This window comes from Lithobates pipiens, unplaced genomic scaffold (assembly GCF_037356315.1).
Source record: "Lithobates pipiens isolate NorthernLeopardFrog02 unplaced genomic scaffold, aLitPip1_a1.2 Scaffold_19, whole genome shotgun sequence".
In the NCBI taxonomy this organism is placed as follows: domain Eukaryota; kingdom Metazoa; phylum Chordata; class Amphibia; order Anura; family Ranidae; genus Lithobates; species Lithobates pipiens.
The window spans coordinates 359883678-359909610 of record NW_027507764.1 but is presented as its reverse complement, the minus strand read 5'-3'; the positions used below and the strand labels follow the sequence as shown (position 1 = coordinate 359909610).

The 25933-nt window shown below is 42.2% G+C and overlaps 1 protein-coding gene across 1 annotated transcript in view; it reads right to left on the bottom strand.

Annotated features, from left to right (window-relative positions):
* Positions 1 to 25933, bottom strand: part of GMPR (guanosine monophosphate reductase) — a 125004-nt gene that overhangs the window by 59542 nt on the left and 39529 nt on the right. The window contains exons 4-5 of the mRNA XM_077492230.1: positions 24628 to 24801; positions 15174 to 15255 (exon numbers count right to left, since the gene is read on the bottom strand). Coding sequence (XP_077348356.1) covers positions 15174 to 15255; positions 24628 to 24801 — 256 coding nt within the window. The remainder of the gene's footprint in view (positions 1 to 15173; positions 15256 to 24627; positions 24802 to 25933) is intronic.

The window sequence follows — 25933 nt, the reverse complement described above, 5'->3', positions numbered from 1 at the left end:
TGGTAAGCACATTTGGCTTTGTGGTGGAGGATCTTGTCACATATAGATCACTGGAGGATTATAGCTCACCTTCTTTCACGAGGGATCTTGCCTTTCACTTTTGGGACGTTTACAGTTCTTTTATGTGGAATGGATTTTTTTCCCAAATTTATTGCGCTGTACTAACCATTGTTTTGCCTGTCCCATAGGTAGATTAGATCAGTGTTTCTCAACTCCAGTCCTCAAGGCACCCCAGCAGGTCATGTTTTCAGGATTTCCCTCAGATGAAATGGCTGTGGTAATTACTAAAGCAGTGAAGCAGATCAAATCACCTGTGCAAAATAATGAAAAGCCTGAAAACATGACCTGTTGGGGCATGTTGGGGACTGGATTTGAGAAACAATGTATTAGATTATGCCTGCACATCCATCCATACTCTGTCTATAGCCAGTTTTTAGTATATTGGAATGTATCTCTCTGCCTTTTACTTTTTGTGTTTGTATGTGCACATACAGATTTAAAAAAAATCGAATCTCTAAAAGATAAATTATTAAAAAGAGAACATGGGAACATTTGCTCAGCGTGATGTAGGCACAGCTTTATCCAAATCATCCTGTCCAACTTTTACCTTCCTTTGATGTCTACATAAAAAAATAAATAGTGGTTCAGCTGATTGTTAGCTTAAGTACACTTGGGGAAAAAAGTCTTGCTTTTTCCTGTGACTCACAGGATGGAAACATAGGAGATTCTAAATTATTTTATTACCTGCTTTAAGTTACAATATATTTCCGAATAAACAAGAAAATCAAGACAAGGTGCTTTTTGCTAGGATGGGCATGTGTTACCACATACACATAACTGATGTCAATATTAAAATTGCCTGTGTGTTTCAGTCTTTATTAGAGACAGAAAAATAGAATTGCAGATAACTGAAGCTGGGCATATTTATAAGGCAGTGAATCTGAGATTCATCAAGCATTCATTGCAGGTGTACCCAGTGGAGTAGCTACCGCGATGCAAACAAGGCATTTGCCTTGGGTGGCATTTTTCAGGGGGGAGGGGCCTCCCCCCAGGCAGAAGGGACACTACGAGCAGTGGCGTCGGTACAAGGGTGTGGACCGCACCTGGGTGACAATCGCCAGAGGGGTGACCTTAAGCGCAGCCGTGAACTGACCAAAGCGGAAGCAGGAGGTGGCTGCAACCTCCAATCCCGGAAGAATCTTGCTTGGCAGAACAGGCCAGAGTCCCAGGCTGTGAAAGTGCCACAGCAGGCTTGCTACTCACAGCTGGTAAAAAGGACCCCCTGGGCGGTGGGAAGGTGAGAGTCCGGTGTAGTATTTTTTTTGGGGGGGGGGATGAGACAACCTTCTAGTGTAAAATGGGAAGGATAGGGAGCTCTCTCTTAGCCCCCCTCACTCCCTCTCTCTCTTACACCCCTCTATCTTGCAACCCCACCTCTCTCACCCTTCCCCCTCTCTCCCCCCTCTCTCCCCCCTCTCTCCCCCCTCTCTCCCCCCCCTCTCCCCCCCACCTCTTTCCTCCTTCCTCTTTCCCCCTTCCTCTCTCACCCCCTCTCTTTCTCGCCCTCCATATCAACCTCCCTCTCTAACCTCATAGTTTCATAGTTTCATAGTTAGTAAGGTTGAATAAAGACACCAGTCCATCCAGTTCAACCTGAGTGAGTGTCTACAATAGACCCCATCCCTGTACATTGCACGCTCACATTTGGGTGGAAGATGGAGATGAAGTGTTAGGCTGTTGGAGGCCTTTGAGGGTAATCCCCTAGTCTGGGGAGGGTGCACTCAGGTCTGGGAGCGGGTTCAGAATGGACCCTTTCTCATGACACATAGAGGGATCCTGACCAGGAGGCATGGGAGCAAAGAGAGGACAGCAGAACACTGCCGGTCAAATCTCCAGGGAGGAAGACAGCCAGATGGGCTGGTGAGTGCACAGTCAGAGGACTGAAAGGCATGCTGGAAGAGACTGGTTGCAAGCAGTCTGGGATGGATGCAGAGTCAGTCTGGGAGGACTGTGTAGTTTTAGCCAGGAGGGCTAGTGAAAAAGGCAACTGCAACCACACAGGCTGGCAGTGCGTGAACAGGTTGTACTGGGATCAGTAGCCACAGGAATAGGACAGCTAAGCAATGGGACTTCTTTTCTGCTACAATACCAAAGGGGCCTGCGGTCCCTGACTCCAAAGGGCATTTTGCTCTGGATCTGACTGAGTCTGTGTTGGATTCAATTTGTTAGTGCTAGCTGGTCCTGGGAGATGTATTTATATAAGCAAGATTTTGCTGGAGGTAGAAGAGTAGAAGTGTATATATATTGGATGTATATAGTTTTGTCCCTGAAGAATTCCTTGATGATCAAGTGGGCATCCCATAATAACCCTAGTTAAGTTCAATTCCCCTAATAAAATACCAAAATACAAAGCTGCAAGGACTGATTCCTGTCTACAGAGTGTGTGGAAAATTAGTTTGCCTGGCTGTGCAGGGTGGGAGATACCCATATTCACCAACGGCTCCTACGGGGTAGCGCTACATCTATATGAATATAAAAAAAGTATCAGTAGATTTTATGTTTGGCTGAGCTTCAGTTAAATTTTTAGGATACCTTTATTTAAACGCAATTTGAGTAAATGGGGAAGGCTGGGTTAGTTTGAGGTTGGGGGGCTGGGGAATCCAGTATTGACCTGCAGTAATACACCGCTCTGCTGATGCATGCTGGGTCCTGTGCCAAAATATTCTTTCCTTACATCATTAGAGCTGACTGTCTTTTTGAGGTCCTTGTTGAACCTGCAGGTCTGCTCTCCTCCAGCCACAGTGTGTGTGGAAGATGATACCTCCTGGGAAAGCACACATAGAGATCACATGAGACTGCTTGAGCAGTGTACACATCATTCTCACCTAGGCAAGAATGAAAGCAGGAGGTGGCCCGAAATGAGAAATAAATAATAAGGTAAAAATAATACTCAGGTAAAGTGATTTTTTTTGTGAAGGCCTGCTTTAAGTAATCATACTTACACCATTGTATATATAGTTCTGGTTGTATGTATGTGTGAGATCACTGTTTTTTCTGTACATTTGTTATCCTATGTAGGGATCCGCTGTCCTCTACTGTCTGTATGTGTAAATACAAAGGAAAAACACAGCACTAATATAAAAATAATAAGTGGTAAATTCGCAAATCAGCGAAAAATAAATACTCCTGTGAAAAACACAGCCAAGCTGCTAGCATGCAAACAACCAAGTTTAGAACTGAAAATATATAAATAAGTGCAGCGCTTAAAGGCACCTATATAAATAAGTGTAAGTATACATGGGAGTGAAAAAAATCATGTAATAATAACAAAGAGTCCACTAAAGTCCAAAGGGGGTATAGACAATCTCAAAGTCAATCTCCATGGACCTCAAAGTGGTATGTTTCTGACTTCTGAAGTTGTCAGATGGCATTCTTAGACAAAATGACTCTCGACCTTCTCAGACCTCGGAACCTCTTGAGAACAGATTGCAAGACAATTAAAGAAGGTGGATACTCTTACAAGATGAGTTGGACACATCCACCATATAGTAGTGTGTCATAAGTGCTTATAGGCTTATGTAGCTCCAATGGTGCACCCAGATGCAACCAGCCGGGAGGTGATTCCCCTCGGAATTCCTTGTAGTCTCCAGTTGGTAGAGGTAGATGGACTTTCTGAGCCATGGTTAGCTGCAAGACTTGGCACCAGATATCTCGTAGGGATTCACCATGGGGGGACAAAGCATAAAAGACGCCGTGCATGGTGAAATACAACCAATGATGGTTTATTGAAAATAATCAAATTTTAAAAAATAGAACTAATAATGCATAAAAATAACGTGATAAATAAAAACAAATTTAGCAATGTGGGGAGCAGAAAAATGCAGGCCCTACGCGTTTCGACCACAAAGTCGTCTACTGAGACATCACGTGATTTTTATGGATTATTAGTTCTATTTTTTAAAATGTTATTATTTTCAATAAACCGTCATTGGTTGCATTTCACTATGCGAGGCATATTTTATGCTTTGTCCCCCATATGGTGAATCCCTACGAGATATCTGGTGCCAAGTCTTGCAGTCTTATACGTTTTTACACTATTGGAGCACCTTTATTATTTAACATGTGGAATATCTGAATTTGCACAGTGGATGATTGGAGCAACGATTCACTATTTGCTGTTTGGTTTAAAAGCACTTAAAGTGGTTGTAAACCCTTACATACCACTTTGACCTACAGGTAAGCCTAGATTAAGGCTTACCTGTAGGTCCAAGAAATATCTCCTAAACCTATACGGTTTAGGAAATATTTGCTCGAAGACAGGCACCGCTGTCTACGGCGCATGCGCCGTAGACAGCAGCGCGCAGGCGCACTGAGCGCGGCATTTCCAACAACGGAGCTGCCGTGCGTGTCGGCTCCCATGCGAATGCGCGGGAGTGACGTTATCACGGCTCCGCCGAATGACAGCCGCGGAGCTGCGAGACCCCACCGAAAAGATGGATGCGCCGGACTACAGGGGACAGCGGTGACATCGCTGGCTTCTGTGTCAGGTAAGTGACACATAATGGGCTACTATGCGATGCATAGTAGTCCATTATGCTTTGCCTTTGCAGGGAATGAAAGAGGAAGTAAACCCATCAGGGTTTACTTCCTCTTTAAGCCTGATACAAAAGTGCAGGCATTAGGAGTCGGTGAGTGCATTTCTTAAGGGCCGGTTCACACTGCGGGCGATGCGAGGCGACACGACTTGCCTCGCCGCAATCTGACAAGTCGCCCCCGTTCTGTACAATGGAACCGTTCTGAGAGGAGCGACTCGAGTCGCTCCGACTCAGAAAAAAGGTTCCTGTACTACTTCTGGGCGACCTCAGGGCGACTTGCATTGACTTCTATACAGAAGTCATTTGCAAATCGCCGCTGAGGTCGCGGCAGGTCGCGGAGAGACAAGTCGGTGTCGCGTCGCATCGCCCGCAGTGTGAACCGCCCCTTAGGGAGAGGAATCACTGATCACTTTGGTGTGGTGGATGGAACAAGAAGATACATTATTTCAAAGGATATTTTGAACACTTTATGAACTTTGTTTTGAATTTTTTTATATAAGTGTTTGACACATTTATTTGGTTCACTTGTCACAGGGTGTTATAATTGTTGATTTTACACACATTGTTTATACCATTTAACTGATGTTACTTTTTTGTGAAGATAGCTATAATTTGCATGTAAGCGCCATTATTTTTTCCTTTTTTCTGGTCTTAGTTATAAAGGTAAAATACGGATTGCACTTTACATTTTTTCAAGTGGCAGCTCTAGTTGAGGTAGCGGGCTTTGTCTAGGCGCAGCAGTGGGTGTTTAAGTAAAGGGCGGAATATTTGAATTCCAGCAGTTTGTAATACTTACATTATTGTATATACTGTATAGTTCTGTTTGTATGTATGTGTGAGATCACAGTTTTTTTCTGTACATATATTTGTTATCCTATGTAGGGATCCTCTGTCCTCTACTGTCTATATGTGTAAATAGCTAGGCTGCTTATCATAAAATGAATTATGTAAAGCACTTCCTGTCTGGATTGTTGGGTTGAAAAACCTAGAAGAATGAGGTGAAGAGAGGGTCTAAGACCACAGGTTATGTCCATGGCAGGGCTGCTGCTAAATCCAGACTAGAAGCAGAGATTATTAGCCACATTTTTTTATGTTTAATAGTTATTGTTTGCCCATAGCTTCTGAGAGTATATATATATGAATATACATTATATATGGTGGTGATAGAAGATAGGAGTATATTTGTCCCCGTGTTGTTATCGTACATGCACTATAAACATAACTAGATAACTAAATCTGTGATAGAGTATGCATGTGCAGTGGTCACCTTGCTGCGTGTTAGTAGTTGAGCCTGTTTACTGCAATACAGTTTATATGCAGCTATTGTTATTTTAGTTAACCCTGTGCCTTTTGGTCTGGGATTCTGTTTTAGCTCAAAAGCCAATAACCAGCATAGGCTAGAGCCAGTTTAGGCATCTAACGGCCATTCAGGTAGTTAGAAATCTGGTTGCATGGCTGATTCTGAGTTCCAGTGCCACACCAGTTTCTACTGGTGAGAAGCTACATTCCAGGCTGCTTGGACAATAGCTGATAATGAGTTCTCCTCATTATCACTGATCTTGTCTTCTGCTCTTCAACACCAAGAAAAGCATCATGATCATCCTCAGGGGCCCCTGCAAATAAACATTGCTGCAACATTTATCTGGAGGTATCTTTATTAATAACTATATATACAAAGTTACCAGATTCCCCTCAGTACACAGAGGCCCTGTCTTGGGTGGATGCATTGCCAGCTTTATTATCAAACCTACTCTTTCATTTAGCAAAGGTTCTGGTTCTCATATTTACCTTATTTACAGGTTTAGCGCAATATCCTTTCTGGGGAGAATCATTTCTCATAAACCCCCAAAAGAGGACTATACCTATTTTTTTAAATGTCCTTCCCTAAATCAGTAACAAAATCTTTTTTGCAAATCCTATTTTTATAAATGTCTGTTCCTTGAAAACTGCTGTAAGAACCTGAGCTAAAACATTCTGTTCTGTAAGAAGGTAGATAGGAAAAGCTCAGTTTGTTTTACTCATTTAAAACAGCTTTACAGCTTGGGTAATGCAGATTATATGATCTGGTCAGCTTGGATATTCTGTGAGCAAGGCTGGAAGATTATAGAAACAGGAGGATCCTAGAAGCCTATAAAAGGCAAGAAATCATGCATAAGGGGGCCATTAACCCTTTCTACGTAAGGCATATGGTGGCACAGAACGACTTTCAGCTGGCCAGGTCAGTATACCTTATGTTGGATGCACTCCCAACTCTGCCATAAGCTTTAGCAACCATGAACTTTTATCAGAATCGTCCTCCTGACTGTGCTGATTGAATGAACAGCTATGATTAGTGGCTGACAATTCATTCAAACCCTCCCTCCCCGCACCGATGGGATCGGCCTCTCTGCTGACACTGATCCTCCTTGCTAAGTGCCGACAGACAATTTTTGTGTCCACTGCATAGCTCAATCCCCCCTGCAGTTTTCTCCCCACCTGTAGAAGGGGAGATAGTGGGCTGTGCAACAGTTGGTGCTCAGAGGGAAGGATCATGTAACAGGCGAGCCATATTTACTGATCCTTTGCCACGGAGGTATTCAGTGTCTATCAACGAACAGTAAGGCCTTTTTTCACCCTGCCGGAGTCCTGAATCTTGGCTAGACTTGTCATATGGTTTAGTGACAAGTACCACATTGCACTGCTAGCAGGTGAGGTCAACAGGACAGGCTACATACGAACAGACATTATAAGATCACTATTACTCTGCAATAATGAAACTGTTTGGATTTAGGCCACATTATAATTGACTTGCGTTTATCACTCACATGCTGTCTGGAGCGCTAGCTATTTGAATGATGCTCATGTTCACATCCAGTATGGACATTGATTGCAATCATCTGTACCAATCCTAGAATTCTGTCAATATTTTAGGTCTGTGGAGACTCCATTGCATTCTGCAATTAATCATTGAATCACCTGAATGGATTTATGACTACTATGTATGGGTCCTATGTGGGCTAGATGTCTGTTACAAAGGTATGGTTCAAATTCTGAACAATTTTTCTTTTGAAAATCTTTTCAAATAATTTTCCTTAGAATTTTGCACCATTGGTGGGACACAGCAAAGGCCAATTTTCGTGCAGCTATTGAATGTGAGTGATCGGACATGTTGGAAATTTTTCTAAAAACAAACGATTTTCTAATCAATGATGGGAGAATCATGTGAGAAACATAATTGAAAAAGGAATGCACATGAGTGCAAGAAAAGCAAATTCCTGGAAAGAAAAGAAGATCTCCAGACACAAAAATTATTTTCTGTAGCATAATGAGGTGAAATTGAAGGCTTGGTTGGTCGAATTTTGAAAATCAATGGTGGCACCATCGGATCACAAAACGCACAAAATTTCTGATTTTGAAAATAAAATTTGTTCGGAATTCGACCATGTATGGCCTGCCTAAGGCACACAGCACCTCATTGTCTAGTGCTTAATGCGGTCCCCCAGTGACCCTCTTCACAACCCATTTTATGTGTGACAGTTTATGCAGATGTTTTGAATGGTTTGGCGAGTTTGCGATCTCAGAGATGTGCATTTTAATAGACAACGTTGTCTTTTAACCCTTTGAAGTTGCCTATTTTAATTGTTCTCTGTCAAATTGTGTAATTTTTGAATAAAACATTTTGGCGTATACTGCTGACAGTTCCCACTCCTATCTTGAGGTATGGACCTCTTTTGGGACTTTCTATTGTCCCTAACCCCCTTCTTTTTTCAGTGATGCCCAGGTCCCATTGATGAACTCCTCCCAAGATTGGGTGAGTCGGTACTCCCTTCCTAGTTCCTGACCTGTGGAATAGTGTCAGTTTGGTCCACGTCCACCCATCCCCCCTCCCCCTCTTTCCTATTCTAGCCATTATTGTCTATTACCCGATGTTCCTTCATCAATGCTGTTCTGACGCTTAATGTTTAGCTAAAGCAGTAGCAAAAAAAAAAAAAAAAAAATTGTAAACTAAGGTGAAAAGCCATATTAAAATATGTGTGATGTGAGAATGCACACAACATGTGCCATAGAGCACAAAAACACAAAAACACACGTTGTAAATGGTATCCCAAAATGCCTTGCCAACATACTGTACATGCCTTGCAGCATACTACAATGCATAGTATTAAGTTTATGTACCTACTTGGTGAGATTTATGTGCATTGATTTGAACTTTCCTGGCAGCATAGGTGGGTTTCCCAATCACATTGCCATCACATGATCGGAAGCTCCTGCTTATAAACAATGATAAGGAGCTCTCCACCATTTTCCATTACTTGTGGATTCAGCTGGTTCAGCAAGAACTGGGCACATTTTGATCCATGTATGGCCATTCCCATTAATGAAAATTTGATATTATGAACCAGCTTGTTAGTAAATTTTCGCTCAATCAGCTGCAGTGCTGATCAGTGTATTCTGATGGTGGGAGATTCCCGCTGTTAGAATACAATGACACAGTATAAAGGATTCCTGCATCCATATTGAATATGTGGATGGGGGAATTGGTTCTGTTTATTGTTCAGCTGGCTGCTGGAATGAAAAAAAAAAATGGAACCATGTATTTACACTACACCCTATCTTTATTCATCTTTTAGCAACCCATACCTGCAGGGACCTTTAGAAACTGCTAATAGGGGAGAGAGCAGATAAACCAGTCCAGCCTGTCTAATGTTTGAAAACAAGCATATGAAGAAGAATCAGGACCCCATGGCAGTGAGGGTTTTCAAAAACAGGATACTGTTTTCCTTGGCAACTACTTGGCAACAATATTATTAAGGCAAAAAGCACAGTCTAACAATTAGTAATCCATTGTAGTCAATCACAAATGTCTTGCAACAGTAAGCTTATTAAATCAGTTTGATGGCTATGGATTGCTGCAATTTGTAAACTATCACTCCTTTTTTATTGCCTTATTAAAAAGTTCAAGAACATATTCTATTATTTGATCAGAATATCAGGGGTTCATAACAAGTTATGTCTGGATCAGCTTGCTTGACTGTCAAGAAAATAGGGGAACATGAGTTTTACTGCCTAGAGACAAGGAGCCAGCAGTCAATTCTCGGTCACTATGGTGACTAGAGTTGGATTTCCATTGCATGTTTCTCTAAGCCATTTTATGGTACTTTTCCTACAACCACAAGCCTTTGTAGTGAAACAGTTCCTAACACCCTAAATGTAATAAATACATCTATAATATATTTCATGAATAGTAGACTGTATTTTGTTTTATGTCCTACAAAACTTTGCTGGTGTAAAGCAAGCCATATGTGGATTGAAAGCAGGCAGGCAACGACCAAGATTCGATCCATCTATGGGTAGGCTGATTGTACAACCAGCCTGTCAGATTTTTGACATGCAATTACTGCTGGTAGCTATAGCTGCTAGCAGTAAGCATTGTGTTCTGCTAGTCAGGATGGCTCCCCATTGGATTGAAAGAAAATCAAATCTACCAAGTGAGTCACTGAAACTGACCATTTCGTTGGAAGTGGTGCTCAGAGGAACCTGTTAGGTCTTGATGATGTTAAGAACTGTTAAGCCTATTTGTGTCAAAATTACAGGATGCCTCCAAGCCAGTGGGGTTGATTTACTAAAGGAAAATATACTGTGCACTGCAGGTGCTCTTGCTCCAGAGCTTAGTAAATTAGGTAAAGCTTCCCTTTGAAAAGAATACTTAACCACATGCAAGGAAAATAAAAAAACAGCATTTTTGCTTGTACCCGATTCCTGATTGGATGATTGAACTCAGCAGAGCTTTGCCTAATTTGAAAGATTCCACTCAGATCTAAAGCAAATGCACTTGAAGTGTTATGGATTATTTTAAAGTGTAGTCTACTTCCTGATAGACTCTGATTGGTGTCAGTGTTCTCTATCTTGGTGCTGGTGTCAGTGCTCTATCTTGGTACTGGTGTCAGTGCTCTATCTCGGTGTTGATGTCAATGTTCTCTATATCGGTGCTGGTGTCAGTGTTCTCCTGTATCTCGGTGCTGGTGTCAGTGTTCTCCTGTATCTCGGTGCTGGTGTCAGTGTTCTCTATCTCGGCGCTGGTGTCAGTGTTCTCTATCTCGGCGCTGGTGTCAGTGTTCTCTATCTCGGCGCTGGTGTCAGCGCTCTCTATCTCGGCGCTGGTGTCATTGTTCTCCTCTATCTCGTTGCTGGTGTCAGTGTTCTCTATCTCGGTGCTGGTGTCAGCGCTCTCTATCTCGGTGCTGGTGTCAGCGCTCTCTATCTCGGTGCTGGTGTCAGTGCTCCCCATCTCGGGGCTGGTGTCAGTGCTCCCCATCTCGGGGCTGGTGTCAGTGCTCCCCATCTCGGGGCTGGTGTCAGTGCTCCCCATCTCGGTGCTGGTGTCAGTGCTCCCCATCTCGGTGCTGGTGTCAGTGCTCCCCATCTCGGTGCTGGTGTCAGTGCTCCCCATCTCGGTGCTGGTTTCAGTGCTCCCCATCTCGGTGCTGGTTTCGGTGCTCCCCATCTCGGTGCTGGTGTCAGTGCTCCCCATCTCGGTGCTGGTGTCGGTGCTCCCCATCTCGGTGCTGGTGTCAGTGCTCCCCATCTCGGTGCTGGTGTCAGTGCTCCCCATCTCGGTGCTGGTGTCAGTGCTCCCCATCTCGGTGCTGGTGTCAGTGATCTCTATCTCGGTGCTGGTGTCAATGCTCTCTATCTCGGTGTTGATGGCAGTGCTCTCTGTCTCGGTGCTGGTGTCAGTGAGGGAGGTAGCAGTGGAGGAGCCAATCAGCAGGCAGTGCCAGCACAGGATGAAGAGCACCCGGGCCACCATGGCTGAGGATCAGCACTGGACTGGGCTGGGACCTCCTGATCCTGCAGTGGAGCCCTGCATAGGTGGGGGTAAGGACAGGGTGGATGGAGGAGTCAGGGGCTGTCAATCATAGGTTGGCCCACCGAGACACTGGCACAGGACTGGACAGGAAGGGAGTGGAGGGAATGGAACAGGGGGTGGAAATAAAGGCAAGTGGCTGAGGGATGCTGGAGGAGCAGGGATAAGGGGTTGCCTCTCTCTGATGATAGTAGTTGGCTGCAGAAGGGGAAGGTGGCATGGTAGATGTACCTTTCCTTGGATCTGGTGCCCCAAACTGTTTTTTTTTATACGACTGTATTTACTAGTGTAACTTGTAACATCCAAGTGAAAGATATAACACCAACATGTCATAAAAAAGTTAAAAATAAATCAAAAACAGAATCACTGAGTTGGAAAAAGCAGCACCCTTGAAGGTTCTGAGGTCACATTGAAAAAGGTGTTACTGTCAGATGAGACTAAAATTTAATGATTTGGCCTCAACACCAAACGATATGTCTGGCGGAAATCCAACACATCTCACAAGCCAAATAACAACATTCCTATAGTAAAGCATTGAGGTGGTAATATCCTGCTATGGGGGTGTTTCTCTGCAGCAGTGACTCTATAAAACAGTGATAGTGAATTAGAATCACTTGCAGAATTGAGCAATAGTGATTCGTGGGGAAATTCGTCATCAGTCAATGAAAGTGACGACATCGACGATTCTGCAACTGAGCTCAGTGCTGTGTGATCCGTACCACAGTCAATACAGCACCAAATTAGCACATCACTGAGCTCAGCCGCAGAATCGTCACTGTCGTCACTTTTGGTGTCTGATGACGAATTTCCCCACTAATCGCTATTGCTCAATTCTGCAAGTGATTCTTATTCACTATTGCTGTTTTCTAGCTGGTATAAAACCGCTTTTGATGTAGAGGGACGCTTTTTGGATGCCATGGACGTCCTCAAGTTTCCAGGCAGAAAGAATGGTAAAAGTGCAGGCAGGGCACTGGACAAAGCACTAGGGACAAAACTGAGGTGAAATGATTTGATACGGTAATGTAATCTACAGATTACAGTGTATTATGTGTTATGTTTTTTGCACTTTTTTGAAATTGCCACCGGGCTCCGCCCCCTATGCATCGCAACACTTGCAGGGAACGGAGTCCGGAAAAAGTGATACATTGAGCAGAGGATCCGGCCGGAGGATACAGCAGGAGGACATCACAGGATCCTAGGGACAAGGTAAGTACCTCTACCTGGATATCACGGTGTAAAGCCAAGTTTTACTCTGGGTTACTGCTTTTGGTACTGAAAATTAACTCTGAGTCACACTGGGGATTACCGCTAGGGAGGTTAAAGCAAACAGTGGTTCAGCAAAAAACTGACCTAAGGGTGTGACCTTTTTTCCCACTCAGTGATTCTGTTTTTGAATTTTTGTTATTTTCTTCTGACATGTTGATGTTATATCTTTCACTTGGATGTTATAAATTGCACTAGTAAATACAACTGGATAAAACAAAAACTGTGTATGTCTTTATTTCAAGCTGCAAAGCAACAAAATGTGATTATTTGTAAGGGGGTTAGTCTTTTCTATACCCACTGTAAACCATCAAAGCTAGCCAACACCAAAAAGTGTTTCACACTGATATTATAGAGACAAAAGAAAAATTACAGTGTGCAGGTACACATCATCACTGCAATGGTGTGAAGAGCACTGTGAAAAACACCTGGGATCAGTGTGCATGTTCGTGGTTAATCGCATTATTTTTATTTTTTGGAGCACTGTCTCTTATTATATGAGAGTGGATCTTTATGTGTGTGTTTATTCAAGATCACAGTGAGCACTATGATTTGCTTCTCTTTGAGTTGTTTTGGATTTAACGGATGAGATGGTGAATTTTAACCCTTCAATGCCCGTAAGCTGCACCTCAGGAGGAGATGTTAGACCCTATTCCCATTTTTATCTGTGAGCATTTGTAGACCTCCTTTATTTAAAGAGGTCTATATATGATGATAAGCAATATAGGCACACAGGGTAGGAGCGCACACTGTGAAGATTTTGTTGGAGTGGTTACAACTTATCACTGAATATTAAGATTATACTTTTTTCATGAAGTTTGGTTTGCACGTTTTGGACCTGTTTTTGGATCATTTGATTGTGACATTTATTATTATTTTTTTTTGTTTCTTGCATTTGGGAAGAAGGAGATCCTATGAGGGTCCTCAATGATATTTATCAAAGCTGCACTGTAGATTTTCTTTTAACCCATGCTCGATTAATAAGATGCTCAAGGAAGTGTTTCCATAATATTCCACAGTTTCCACATTTTATTATATTAGTCCAGGGAATTAAGAGAGGCAGTTAGATACTCCAACCACTCCATCCTCCATCTTGCTACATTGAGTATATCCAGGAGTCAAAAAGATGATGGATAAGGATATGGACATCATATCAAAAAGGTTTAATGAGTGGGTAATACCAGTAGATGTGTTGGATCGACCTTAAGCTTTTTCTACATCTCCATCATCTGTCGTCAGCATAGTAGATCTGGTGTTTGGTACCAATGGAAGAGAATTTTATTTTGGTTCTCTTTATAAGAGTAGAAATTGAATTTTTAGAAGCTTGAGAAAATAAGATTTGTCATGTTTCCAAATGTCTCCACATTTCACTAGTTTAAGACTTTATTAACAGAAACAAGGAACATACTGAAAGTTTGCTTCAGCAGCTACACTTTTTTCTTCCAAGTCAAAAGCACATCCAAGCCCCGAAGAGGGACATTTCTGTTATCCTCAAATATTATGGCTTTCAACTGATAAGGCTGCTAACCACTTCATCAATTCCTAATTTTGGCCCTCTATTTCCTCTTTGGCCCTCTATCCTTCGTTAGTCTAAAATGTGCGCTGAGGCCAAATACTTCAATTTTAGTTTTATCTTATCTGACCACCCTAAACACACTATGAAGATTCTGAGGAATGGATGTGTTATGTTCAGATGAGACTAACATTTTATGATTTGGCCTCAATACCAAATTATATGTCTGGTGGAACTAAAAATACAGGGGTGTTTCTCTGCAGCAGGAACTGGAGCACTTGTCAGGATAGAAGGAAAAATGAATGGGCCAAAACACCATCAAATTCTTGAGGATAATCTGCTGCACTCTGCCAGGAAGTTGTCAATGGGAAGAAGGTTTACCATCCAACATGACAATGACCCAAAGAACACGGCAAAAATAACCACACAGTGGTTGAAGGAGAAAAAGGCTAATTCCCTTGCATGGCTTAGTCAGAGCCCAGACTTAAACCGCATTGAAAATCTGTGGAATGACTTGAAGACAGCAGTCCACAAACGGTCACCATCAAATTTAACCAAACTTGGGCAGTTTTGCAAAGTAGAGTAGTCAAATATTGCAAAGTCTAGATGTGCAAAGTACAGACATATCCCAACAGACTAAAGGCTGTAATTAAAGCAAAAAGGCGGTCCACCAAAATACTGACATGGGGGGGGGGGGTCCTTTTTCCAACTCAGTGATTCTGTTATTGATTTTTTTTTCTGACATGTTGGTGTTATATCTTTCACTTGGATGTTATAAGTTGCACTAGTAAATACAGCTGGATAAAACAAAAACTGCGTCTGTCTTAATTTCAGGCTGCAAAGCAACAAAATGTGATTTTTAAAAAAGGGGCGATTCTTTCTATACCCACTGTATATTTAAAAGTTATGTTTTTAGTTTCATGTGTTTATATTGGAAAAAAACGGTTGTACTCACCTGGCCCAATTCCTACTTTTATGATGTCAGCACCTGAAAGTATTAACTCTTCTACCATTTCTCCTGTAACCACATTGCCAGCCTAGAAGTAACACACAGACTATAAGCATCAGAGGAAATATAATAACCATATAATACAACTTTATCATATTTTCTATACCATTAATAGAATAAAAGTCCAGTGCAAAACCTATATTCAGATAGGATAGGAAAGGGATAATAATTGCAGTATATCAACCTTTTCTGATCTTTATATCCCAAATACTGTAGAGAGATTTCTTCTCACTTCCTCCTCATTACCTGTCTGTTAGGTGTCAGAAAAGACATTCAAAAATGGGACATCCCCCTAATGGGGACACAGACAGGATATTTTAAAAAAAGTTTTTGTTACAGCAATGAATGTTTTGAACAGACATTAGGCATAATTTTATTGTTCTTTGTGTCCTCATTGATGATATTTCCCCTTTCTTCCTGTGAGGGTAACAAGAGAACAGGAAGAGATTAGAAATATCTTGCACAGTATGTAAAACCTGATAAAGGTTCTAACCCTACTCCCTCCTCAGTCCAAAAAATAAAACATGTCTGGCATTTTGGCATTGACCTGTTAATGTAATCAAGGGCATGAGCAATCTCAATTTCCGGTAATCAGTTATAGTGCTGACAGAAAATGTGTACACAATGAAACCAATGATGAATAATTGTAGCTTTCTTTTATTTCTTACTATTGCCAGATGGCTTTAAATGCTATGAATTCAATTATTATTCCCTATATATTAATATATTATGACGTACTTCATTTTAAAAATTGACGACTGTAAAGGTTAGGTACATTTCCTATGATAAGCTTCCCTTATCTTTACATTTATCAAATTACCTCTATGAAAATAAGCCCATTTATAGCAACTCTAAGGTCCTATTCAGAGCTTTTGTAGTCTGGTGCAATAAGTCGCATGTGCTAACATGCGTTATTCCGTACATCAATAATAATTGTGTTAAGGTAGCTTATTAATTTGCATGGGTTGCCAATGCACCACAACACATCGAAAAAAAAACACTTGCGCTATATTTAACAATACAGCTCATCATTACATACAGTAGTGAGTCACCAAGTTTTGTGGCACACAGCAATGCAGGTGCAACAGAGATTTGTTTTTTAGTGTGCTTAGGTATAATTTAAAAAAAATAACACTACAATGAGATAATGTATGGTGTGCTTCTGTGCCTTGAGCTAATTACTGACACATTCAGCCAAAGTACGAGACAGAAGCTATTGGCTACTGGCTATTGAACTTCTTTTCTAGTCCCATCGTAGTGCTGTACGTCACCACGTTCTTGACAATCGGACTTTGGTGTGATCGTGTGTACTTCTGTCTGAACTCCGTCGGAAAAACCTTCAGAGTTTAATCTGACGAGAAAACTGGTGGTGTCTACAGGGCACTAGAACCATCTCTTACCCATTAAAATGTAATTTAATATACATTTAATGAAAAAAAAACACCATTTATACTAAGTTTTCTTTTTTTTCTTTTTTTGGCGTTTAATCTGTTATTTTTTTCTTTTTTGTAGTTGTAGTTTTTGTTGTTGTTGTGGAATTCCAGGCTATACCCAACTAGTTTTAAAAATGCTCCCTCCCCCTTTAACACCTATAATGACTAACCTGTGTAAGAAAAATGTATATACTTACCTATTTTCAAACTGCTCCTGGTCTTATTACGTGATCTCACCTGTGTCAGGCAGTCACAGCTGCAGGGGAGAGGAGGGAGTGGCAACAACAGATAAGCCACAGAAGCCTATGTGTGACATCATCGCTCTCAAGTATTACCAGTCATTGTCGAGGGCTCTCTCTTCTCCCCTGTAGGCGGCCATTGCTGGCTGACACAGGGGAGATTATGTGACACGACTGAAGTGGGCTGAGAATAGGTATATACATCTTTCTTACACAGGTTAGTTAGCATAGTTAGGAGGGGGAAGAAGCATTTTTAAGGTTAGTTAGGTATAGCCTGGAATTCCACTTTAACTGTTAAATGCTTAGACATACTCAAATGGTACTAAACTTAAAGTGAACATGTGGTCAGGCTTTGGACATTCAAGTATTTGCAAGTACTTAAACAGCAAAGGAGCTTTAAAACAAAAATTTACTGACCTGTATATCTTCAGGCACTGAGGAGAAATTCATCCTCAAAGTTCTACAGAAGTAGAAAAATCCTCCCTGCAGCTCAACTCATCCAGCAGTGATTTGGCGGATTTCCAGCTTTCTAGTCTCTAATGAAGTAAATACAGAACAGGAATCCTCTGAGGGAGTGGAGAGTGAGTTCAGCTGGGAGAGGCCTCTTGGGCAATTACATTCAGCATTTCAGTGGCAAGAATCAGCAGTATATACGAACAGCTGGGGCAGCTCAGCCTGTACAAAGCAATGATGGGCTGAGAGGAACCATTGCTGTTCGAAAGTATCTGCACAGCCAGTGGTTACCTGCAGCTAAGGACAGACTGTATGCAGATACTTCCAGAGTCGCCCATCCATCACTCACTGCAGATAACCGCTTTGCGGATATATGTGAATAATGACGGTTCCCCTCAGACTATCATTGATTTGGACAGGCTGAACAGCCATGACTGTTTACATACACCTGTGATCACAGCCACAAGAATCCACTGATTCTTGCCACTGGAATCCTGTGTGCACATACTTGCCCATGTGAAGGAGACCTTGAATGAAAAGGTCTCCTTCACTTTGAACATGACTGCAGTACTTCTGCTCTGAACCTTAAGGATGAATTGCTATAGAGGTCAGAGAGGGCTTGTTTTAAAGGTTGTTTACTGCTTGATAATAATTAGGTAAAAATTGGAAGGCCCTTGCTTATCCTCAGGTTCACTTTAATTTCAGTACCAAATGAGGATGTTTAAGCATTTATTAGCCAACTAGACAGAAGTAGATACAAAGGTGGAAAAATCAACAAAATAAAGGGTTGTTTTGTATATCATTTTACATTTTTATAGGTAAGGCATGATTATATCTTTGTTTCTATCACTTTATATTCAGTTTTTTTTACAGCTTCAAAGTACCTTGGCTGAATGTGTCAATGACTAATTTTCTAAATTTTTTGTACAAACAAAGACACTGGAGATGGTGAGTCAAGATGCGTCAATGGGTGTGATCAACCCCGAAGGCAGTTTTTGGGATGAATAAGTTCAAACAGAAAGTGTAAATTTCAAATTTTTTAGCACAAAAACCTACTAGTCTACTAGTATGCTTAATTTTCAATATATCTATTCTTTAAATATTTCATGAGTACCAGCTATGGGTTGGGATGAAGTAAACAGCATTATATTGCAAACACAAAAAGATTTTATAAGTCAACATGAGTAACCTATATGAAGTATTGAAAAACTGGGCAAGGAAAGCAGAAAAAATCAACTAGAGAAATAGAAGTAGGCAAGTGAAGCCCAAGACTTTAGTAAAAAAAATATATATATAAAAGGAGACTAGCACATTTTAAAATAAAAACGTATGAAGTGTTGTCTTGTAGGTCAATTGACAATTAGTTTTCTCCAACCTACTGCCTGAGCTCACAGTGTTCCTGGATAGCGCTTTGCTTAAACGTCATTTCGTAAGCGTCGCCCTGTCCACGGGTAAAGACTGATAGAGAAGAGAAGAAAAACAACCTCTGGCTCCCGTGGCTCTCTCTCTGGTGGTGCGGTGCAGCGTGGCTCTCTCTCTGGTGGTACGGTGCAGCGTGGCTCTCTCTCTGGTGGTGCGGTGCAGCGTGGCTCTCTCTCTGGTGGTGCGGTGCAGCGTGGCTCTCTCTCTGGTGGCGCGGTGCAGCGTGGCTCTCTCTCTGGTGGCGCGGTGCAGCGTGGCTCTCTCTCTGGTGGCGCGGTGCAGCGTGGCTCTGTCTCTGGTGGCGCGGTGCAGCGTGGCTCTGTCTCTGGTGGCGCGGTGCAGCGTGGCTCTGTCTCTGGTGGCGCGGTGCAGCGTGGCTCTGTCTCTGGTGGCGCGGTGCAGCGTGGCTCTGTCTCTGGTGGCGCGGTGCAGCGTGGCTCTGTCTCTGGTGGCGCGGTGCAGCGTGGCTCTGTCTCTGGTGGTGCGGTGCAGCGTGGCTATGTCTCTGGTTGTGCGGTGCAGTGTGGGTCTCTCTGGTGGTGCTGGGGCTATTAGTTCCCCAGCACAGTCCTCTCTTTCGTTTTGTATGTGTCCTGTAGTAGATGCTACAGGCACTTCTGCTCGTTTCCAGGTTTTTCTCTCCCTCCCCCCCAGCAGTGTGCATGCTGGGGAATGTAGTCAGCTCCCTCCAGAAAACAATTGGGCTACCTATCTCTGGGACTACATTTCCCATGATGCCCCTCTAGGTCTCCGATTGGCCCTCTGTTGTGGCCAATGGTGAGGGAAGCTTTCTCCTCACATCTTCTGCCGACAAGAGAAGGGGGGGCGCGAGCGGGGGAAACGTCTTGACAGCAGCCCCGCCCCTTGCCTCACCGTGCGGACACCTTGGTTGGAGGAGGAGGAGCAGTCCCTGGGAGCAAAGAGGGGAACTGTCAGCACGGCGCTGAGGCTGAGCTGTGTGTGAGAGAGACACACAGCTCAGCCCATGCAGCCGCCAGTTCCGCTGGAGGAGACACGGAACGGCCACATAGCGGTAGTGGCGAGCGGCGGCCACGGCCTGTGTTAACCATGTTCAGGCCGCGGTCGCCGCTTACCTCCCGCTGTGTGGCCTAAACAGCAACATGGTATGGAGCGGGCGGCCCCGGCCCACCGGGCAAATGCCCGGTCTGCCCTATTACATGTCTTAGGACTAAAATTTGGGATTTTATTTTAGGACAAATAAAGAGGATGATTCTCCATAAGGGGGGCACAGACAGCAATAAAATCTGAAAGGTGTTTTAATTCCTCTCCACTCTATCCAAAACTAAAAAAAGGTTTGCCTTTAGTTGTGCTTTAAAGTAAAATATATCTAGCCTTTAGAATCACTTAAACATTTACATAGGTAGTGTCTCTTTAAGCTAATAAAACTGCCAAAGTAACTAGAGTTTTCTGCAAAAAAACGGATTTATCTCCGCTCTCTGTGAAAACCGCAAATTATGACTATCGCTTGGCATATAGCCAATTCAACAATATTTCTGTTATCATTTGCTGAAATCCATTTAGCATTTCCCAAAAATGAAACTGTATAAAAGCTTTTACTGGGAAGCTCTCATAGTTCATAGTGAGCTTTTTTTTCAGTAATGCACCTCCATCCTTGACACCCTGGGATTGTATTGTTATCTATGGTGCTATTACAATATAATACTTGTTAATAGGTACACATCAGCTTTTGCCCTAGTTCCATTAAACAGCATCATGATAATATATACAACATGGTTAATTGTTTAGGTGTTGTAATTGAAAGTTATTCTCAAACCTTGCAAAATATCTTCAAAGAAATTACAAATAGCGGGTCTAGCAATGGAGCACCTCTTTACAGTGGGCCTGGTACCTAGTAACCTTTAGAAGATACAGGCTTTCTATACATGAATGGGACACTAAACACTTAGCTACAGATTGGAAACAGACCATCAAATATATTTTATAAGAAATTCTAAAAAGTCTCCCAAAATAAGAAATGCTTCCAATTATTTTTATTGAGACCACAATAAAAACATAGCACCCATTGGTACTGGTGTTATAAGAGCCTGTATCACCCCCTGGCTGCAGCTGATAAGCCAGTTCCTAAGCAAGGGGGTGTGCGTGGACAACCTTCAGCCAAGAGGATTGGAAACCTACCCTGAACTCTGGTTTACATTACATGGCCCAAAGGTCTTTGGCAAGGGGGCAATTTTTTTGTGGCAGCTGGTCGGCAAGTTGTTAAAATAAATTGATTTTATATCAAAATATAATGCATCAGTCATCTTCCTTTTTTTATTATCCATCATGAGCTGTTACCTGGGGATCCACTTGAGCCCTTCAAGGAAGGTATAGAGAAATCCATTTATCAGCCACAGATGAGTATCCATGCTTACTCATCCATCCGGGTCTGCTGGGAGCTGTTGTCCATTGTGACTCTCTGAGATTTGGTAGACAGAGGAATGCATCCCTAAGCTGTGGATCAGCACATAAGCTTATGACCTATGTGGGTCTGGTAAGCAGCCAATTGTATAACTTTTCAGCACGGTGGTGTCTTCATATTAAAAGGGTCCACACACCTTGGGATCTGCATCTGTTTGATTTGGGATTCACACGATAATTGGATGTGTTTTCAATTCAGCTCATTCACTCCGCTGAACTTGATTTGCTTTCATATAGACTTTTGTAGCCTGAGAGAGACTGCTGATAAATATTTACTCTCTTGTCAATTTTTAGACACAATGGGGGTTATTTACGAAAGGCAAATCCACTTTGCACTACAAGTGCACTTGGAAGTGCAGTCGCTGTAGATCTGAGGGGAAGATCTGAAATGAGGGGAAGCTCTGCTGATTTTATCATCCAATCATGTGCAAGCAAAAATGCTGTTTTTTATATTTTTCTTGCATACCCCCCCTCGGATCCACAGCGACTTTACTTCCAAGTGTACTTGTAGTGCAAAGTCATACCTCCCAACATTTTGAGATGGGAATGAGGGACACCTACTATCAAACGTATATAGGCATGGGACACGCCCCCTGCCACACCCTCTTAAAGGAGAATTAACCCAAAAAAGGGCTTTTTTTACCACTACTATGCCTTCCTATTGGTTTTTAAAATGTACAAATGCAGCAATTTAGAAATTGGATGAAAGGTTTAGCACTGGGAAACACTTTTTGAAAAATAAAAAACTGCATTTTATATACAACTATATAGATCAGAACAAAATGAGGGACAAATGAGGGGGAAAGAGGGACATTGCTCCAAATCAGGGACAGTCTCTCGAATTCAGGGACAGTTGGGAGCTATGCAAAGTGGATTTGCCTTTCGTAAATAACCCCCATTGTGTTGGAATTGTATTGTTTATTTTTTGATTACGAAAATAGTTATAAGATATTTTGCCTATCCATGTGTGTTACAGGTCAATCCAGACCACACACATTTCCAATGTACCTATTGCGTTCATATTGGGCAACATTATTGTGCAATATATTTTATATAACTGTAGGTTTTCCCACCCTTTACATCAGCGCACCTTTACACTATCAATCACTTTTCATTGCTGATATTCAGGGTTTTTCAGATGCAGCAGACTTAAAGTGGTTGTAAAGTCTTATGCCCCATACACACGGACGGATTTTCCGATGGAAAATGTTCGATGGGAGTTTTTTGTTGGAATATCCGACCGTGTGTAGGCTCCATCCGACAGTTTCCAACGGAATTTCTGTCGCACAAAATTTGACATCTGGTTCTCAAATTTTCCGACAACAAAATCCGTTGTCGGAAATTCCGATTGTGTGTACACAATTCCAATGCACAAAGTTCCACACATGCTCGGAATCAAGCAGAAGAGCCGCACTGGCTATTGAACTTCATTTTTCTTGGCTCATCGTACGTCACTGCGTTCTTGACATTCGCAATTTTCGACCAACTTTGTGTGACCGTGTGTATGCAAGACAAGTTTGAGCCAACATCCGTTGGAAAAAAATCCATGGATTTTGTTGTTGGATCGTGTGTACAGGGCATAACACGCCACTTTTACCTACATGTAGGCCTATAATAAGGCTTACCTGTAGGTACTGGAAATATCTCCTAAACGGTTTAGGAGATATTTACTATATACGCTTGCGCCAACGTCATTGGAGCATGCGCACTAAAGAAAGGGAACGATTGTGCCATTTCTATAGGGCCCATGCCGTGACCGTCGGCCCCCACACCCATGCTCAGGAGTGGCGTCACGTGACTCTGGCCATGCACAGAGCCAGGATCAACGACCACAGAAGGTAGAGGGGTGAATATGGATGCAGCCACTAGCGGGGACATCACGAGCTAGGTTTGCAGGTAAGTGGAACATAATGGGCTAGTATGCATTAGGCTTTTACTTTGTGGGGGAATAAAGAGGAAGTAAAACCCATCAGAGTTTACTTCCTCTTTAACCGGTTCCCGACCAGCGCACGCCGATGTACGTCGACAGAATGGCACGGGCAGGCATATTGGCGTACAGGTACGTCCAATCTTCAATGCCGCCCTGCCATCAGGAGCACGCCGCGCTGGTCGGGACCCCTGTGAGTCCGGTCGCGGGACCCGCGGACTCGATCGCCGCGGGCATACCCGCGATCGTCTCACGGGACGGCTGAATGGAGGAAATGCTGTGTAAACAGCATTTCTCCATTCTGCCTAGCAACTAGTGACGCTGAGATTGCCCATGTGATTGGAGCAGAGATCAGTGTTCACTAAATGAAAGCCCAACCCCCCCACAGTTAGTAACACACCCCTAGGAACACTTAACCCCTACACTGCCACCAACTGGTTAACCCCTTCACTGCCAGTGTCATTTACATAGGAATCACTGCATTTATATAGCAGTGATTACTGTAAAAATGACAATGGTCCCAAAAATGTGTCAAAAATGTCCAATGGGTCCCCCACAATGTCGCAGTCACAATAAAAATCGCTGATCGCCGCCATTACTAGTAAAAAAAAATAATAATAAAAAATTATTAATAAAAATGCTATAAAACTATCCCTATTTTGTAAATGCTATAACTTTTGCGCAAACCAATCAATAATCACTTATTGCGATTTTTTTTTACCAAAAATATGTAGAAGAATACGTATTGGCCTAAACTGAGGGAAAAAAAATGTTTTTTTATATATTTTTGGGGGATATTTATTATAACAAAAAGTAAAAAATAATGCGTTTTTTTCAAAATTGGCGCTCTATTTTTGTTTATAGCACAAAAAATAAAAACCACAGGGGTGATCAAATACCACCAAAAGAAAGCTCTATTTGTGGGAAAAAAAGGACGTCAATTTTGTTTGGGAGCCACGTCGCACGACCGCGCAATTGTTAGTTAAAGCGACGCAGTGCCGAATCGCAAAAAGTGGTCTGGTCTTTGACCAGCAAAATGGTACGGACTGTAAGTGGTTAATTAATTGAATTGTCAGCGCTTCCCTTCACCTAGACATATGGATTGATTGATTTATTTATATGAAAAGGATACTTTGCATGTCTGTGTGTCATTAGCAAAAAACACATAAGTTACCCTGCAAACCTTCAGGTATCTCACTTAGGAAGAGATTAAATAGAATAGGACCTATTACTTAGCACCTCTGTTCCAAATCCACCACATTACAACACTCTAATCTATATCCTGATAAGTAAACAGCCTCTATTTTCTTTAGTACATCAACCAAACTTACTACCACAATATTAGTAACACATAACATAGCTGATTATCAAAATGTTTCAGCCAACTTCAACGAATACACAAGAATCCAGGCCTTCATATACGAACGTGGGCTTCTGTGTAGAGAAGGTCCAAGAAATACAGGCGTTAGTGGGATTAAATAACTTACCATAATCGTGTGGTTTGGAAACTTAGCATGGACAGTCTTCACAAATTCTACAAAGTGTTCTGAATAACCATTTGCTACATCCAGGCAAATGTATCTGACAAGAGGAATGGCTTCTAGGATGCTGCTTAGCTTGTCCAGGTCTGCTTGGCTACTGCCAGAGCTGGCTGCTATGTGCTGCAAGAGAATCACATTAAGACATTAAGACAAAAGGAGAAAGAAAATGGAGAAAATAGTAGACTACACCCAACAAATAAAGCTAGTTCCACAAAGATCACAAAAATTAGAAAGTGGCCCCATAGAATTACAAACCCCTGGCACCCTTTTGCTTTAAGCTTAAATTAGGTTTTAAAGCAATATTATCCCCAAAAGCAAACATGTATTATATTGCAGGTGACCAATTCTTAGATATGATGGCTGCAGGCTTTCTTTCCTTTATTTTCATCTGCTGATCTGTTGTTTTTCAACAGAACAAGCTCTCCTACAAATGTAGTACTTAGAGGGTTGAGACCAACCATTTACCACTAACAGAGGAGCTTACGATGATCAGCTTTTATCTCCTAATGTAAAACCCTTATCCCAAAATGAAAAAAGCTTTGTTCTTTCTGCTTGTGTAACTGCAGTGTAAGCTGGAGTTTGGCTTCAATTTGTTAGTGTATCTAAATCTCTACATCTAACACTCCCCTTCCCTCATAAAGCAAAAGATTGCCGCTCCAATCTCCCAAATCAGAAACACAACACCCACCCTAATAAAACTGGTGCTGGCTCTGCACAAGCTTGAGGAAAGAAGAAAATCCTGGATGGCCGCACACCATAGAAGGTATCTTTATTGATACGAAAAAGTAAAATCCAAATGCAGTCACTTCTTGTACAAGGAAAAACAGGATATAGCTAATGCGTTTCACGCCCTATTGTGGTGCTTATTCAACTAGCTATGAATAAGCGCCATATTAGGGCGTGAAACTTGTTTTTTCCTGTTTTTCCTGTACATGAAGTGACTGCATTTGGATTTTAGGTTTTTGTATCAATAATGATGCCTTCTAGGGTGTGCGGCCGTCCAGGATTTTCTTCTTTACTCCCCTTCCCTCAGACTGACAATTCTGCTGTCCAAAGGTGCCCCCTGTACTACTTAAAGTAGAACTATACTTTTTATCATTTTGGATAGAGCAAGGGAAGGTTATAACCGCAGCGGGATTTTTTCACCATTGTAGAGATTTCCCTTCACTTCCTGTCCCATAGCCAAACAAGAAGTGAGAGGAAATCCCTACAATTAAGGGAATAATTTGGGGACCCCCAGGTCACCAGAACT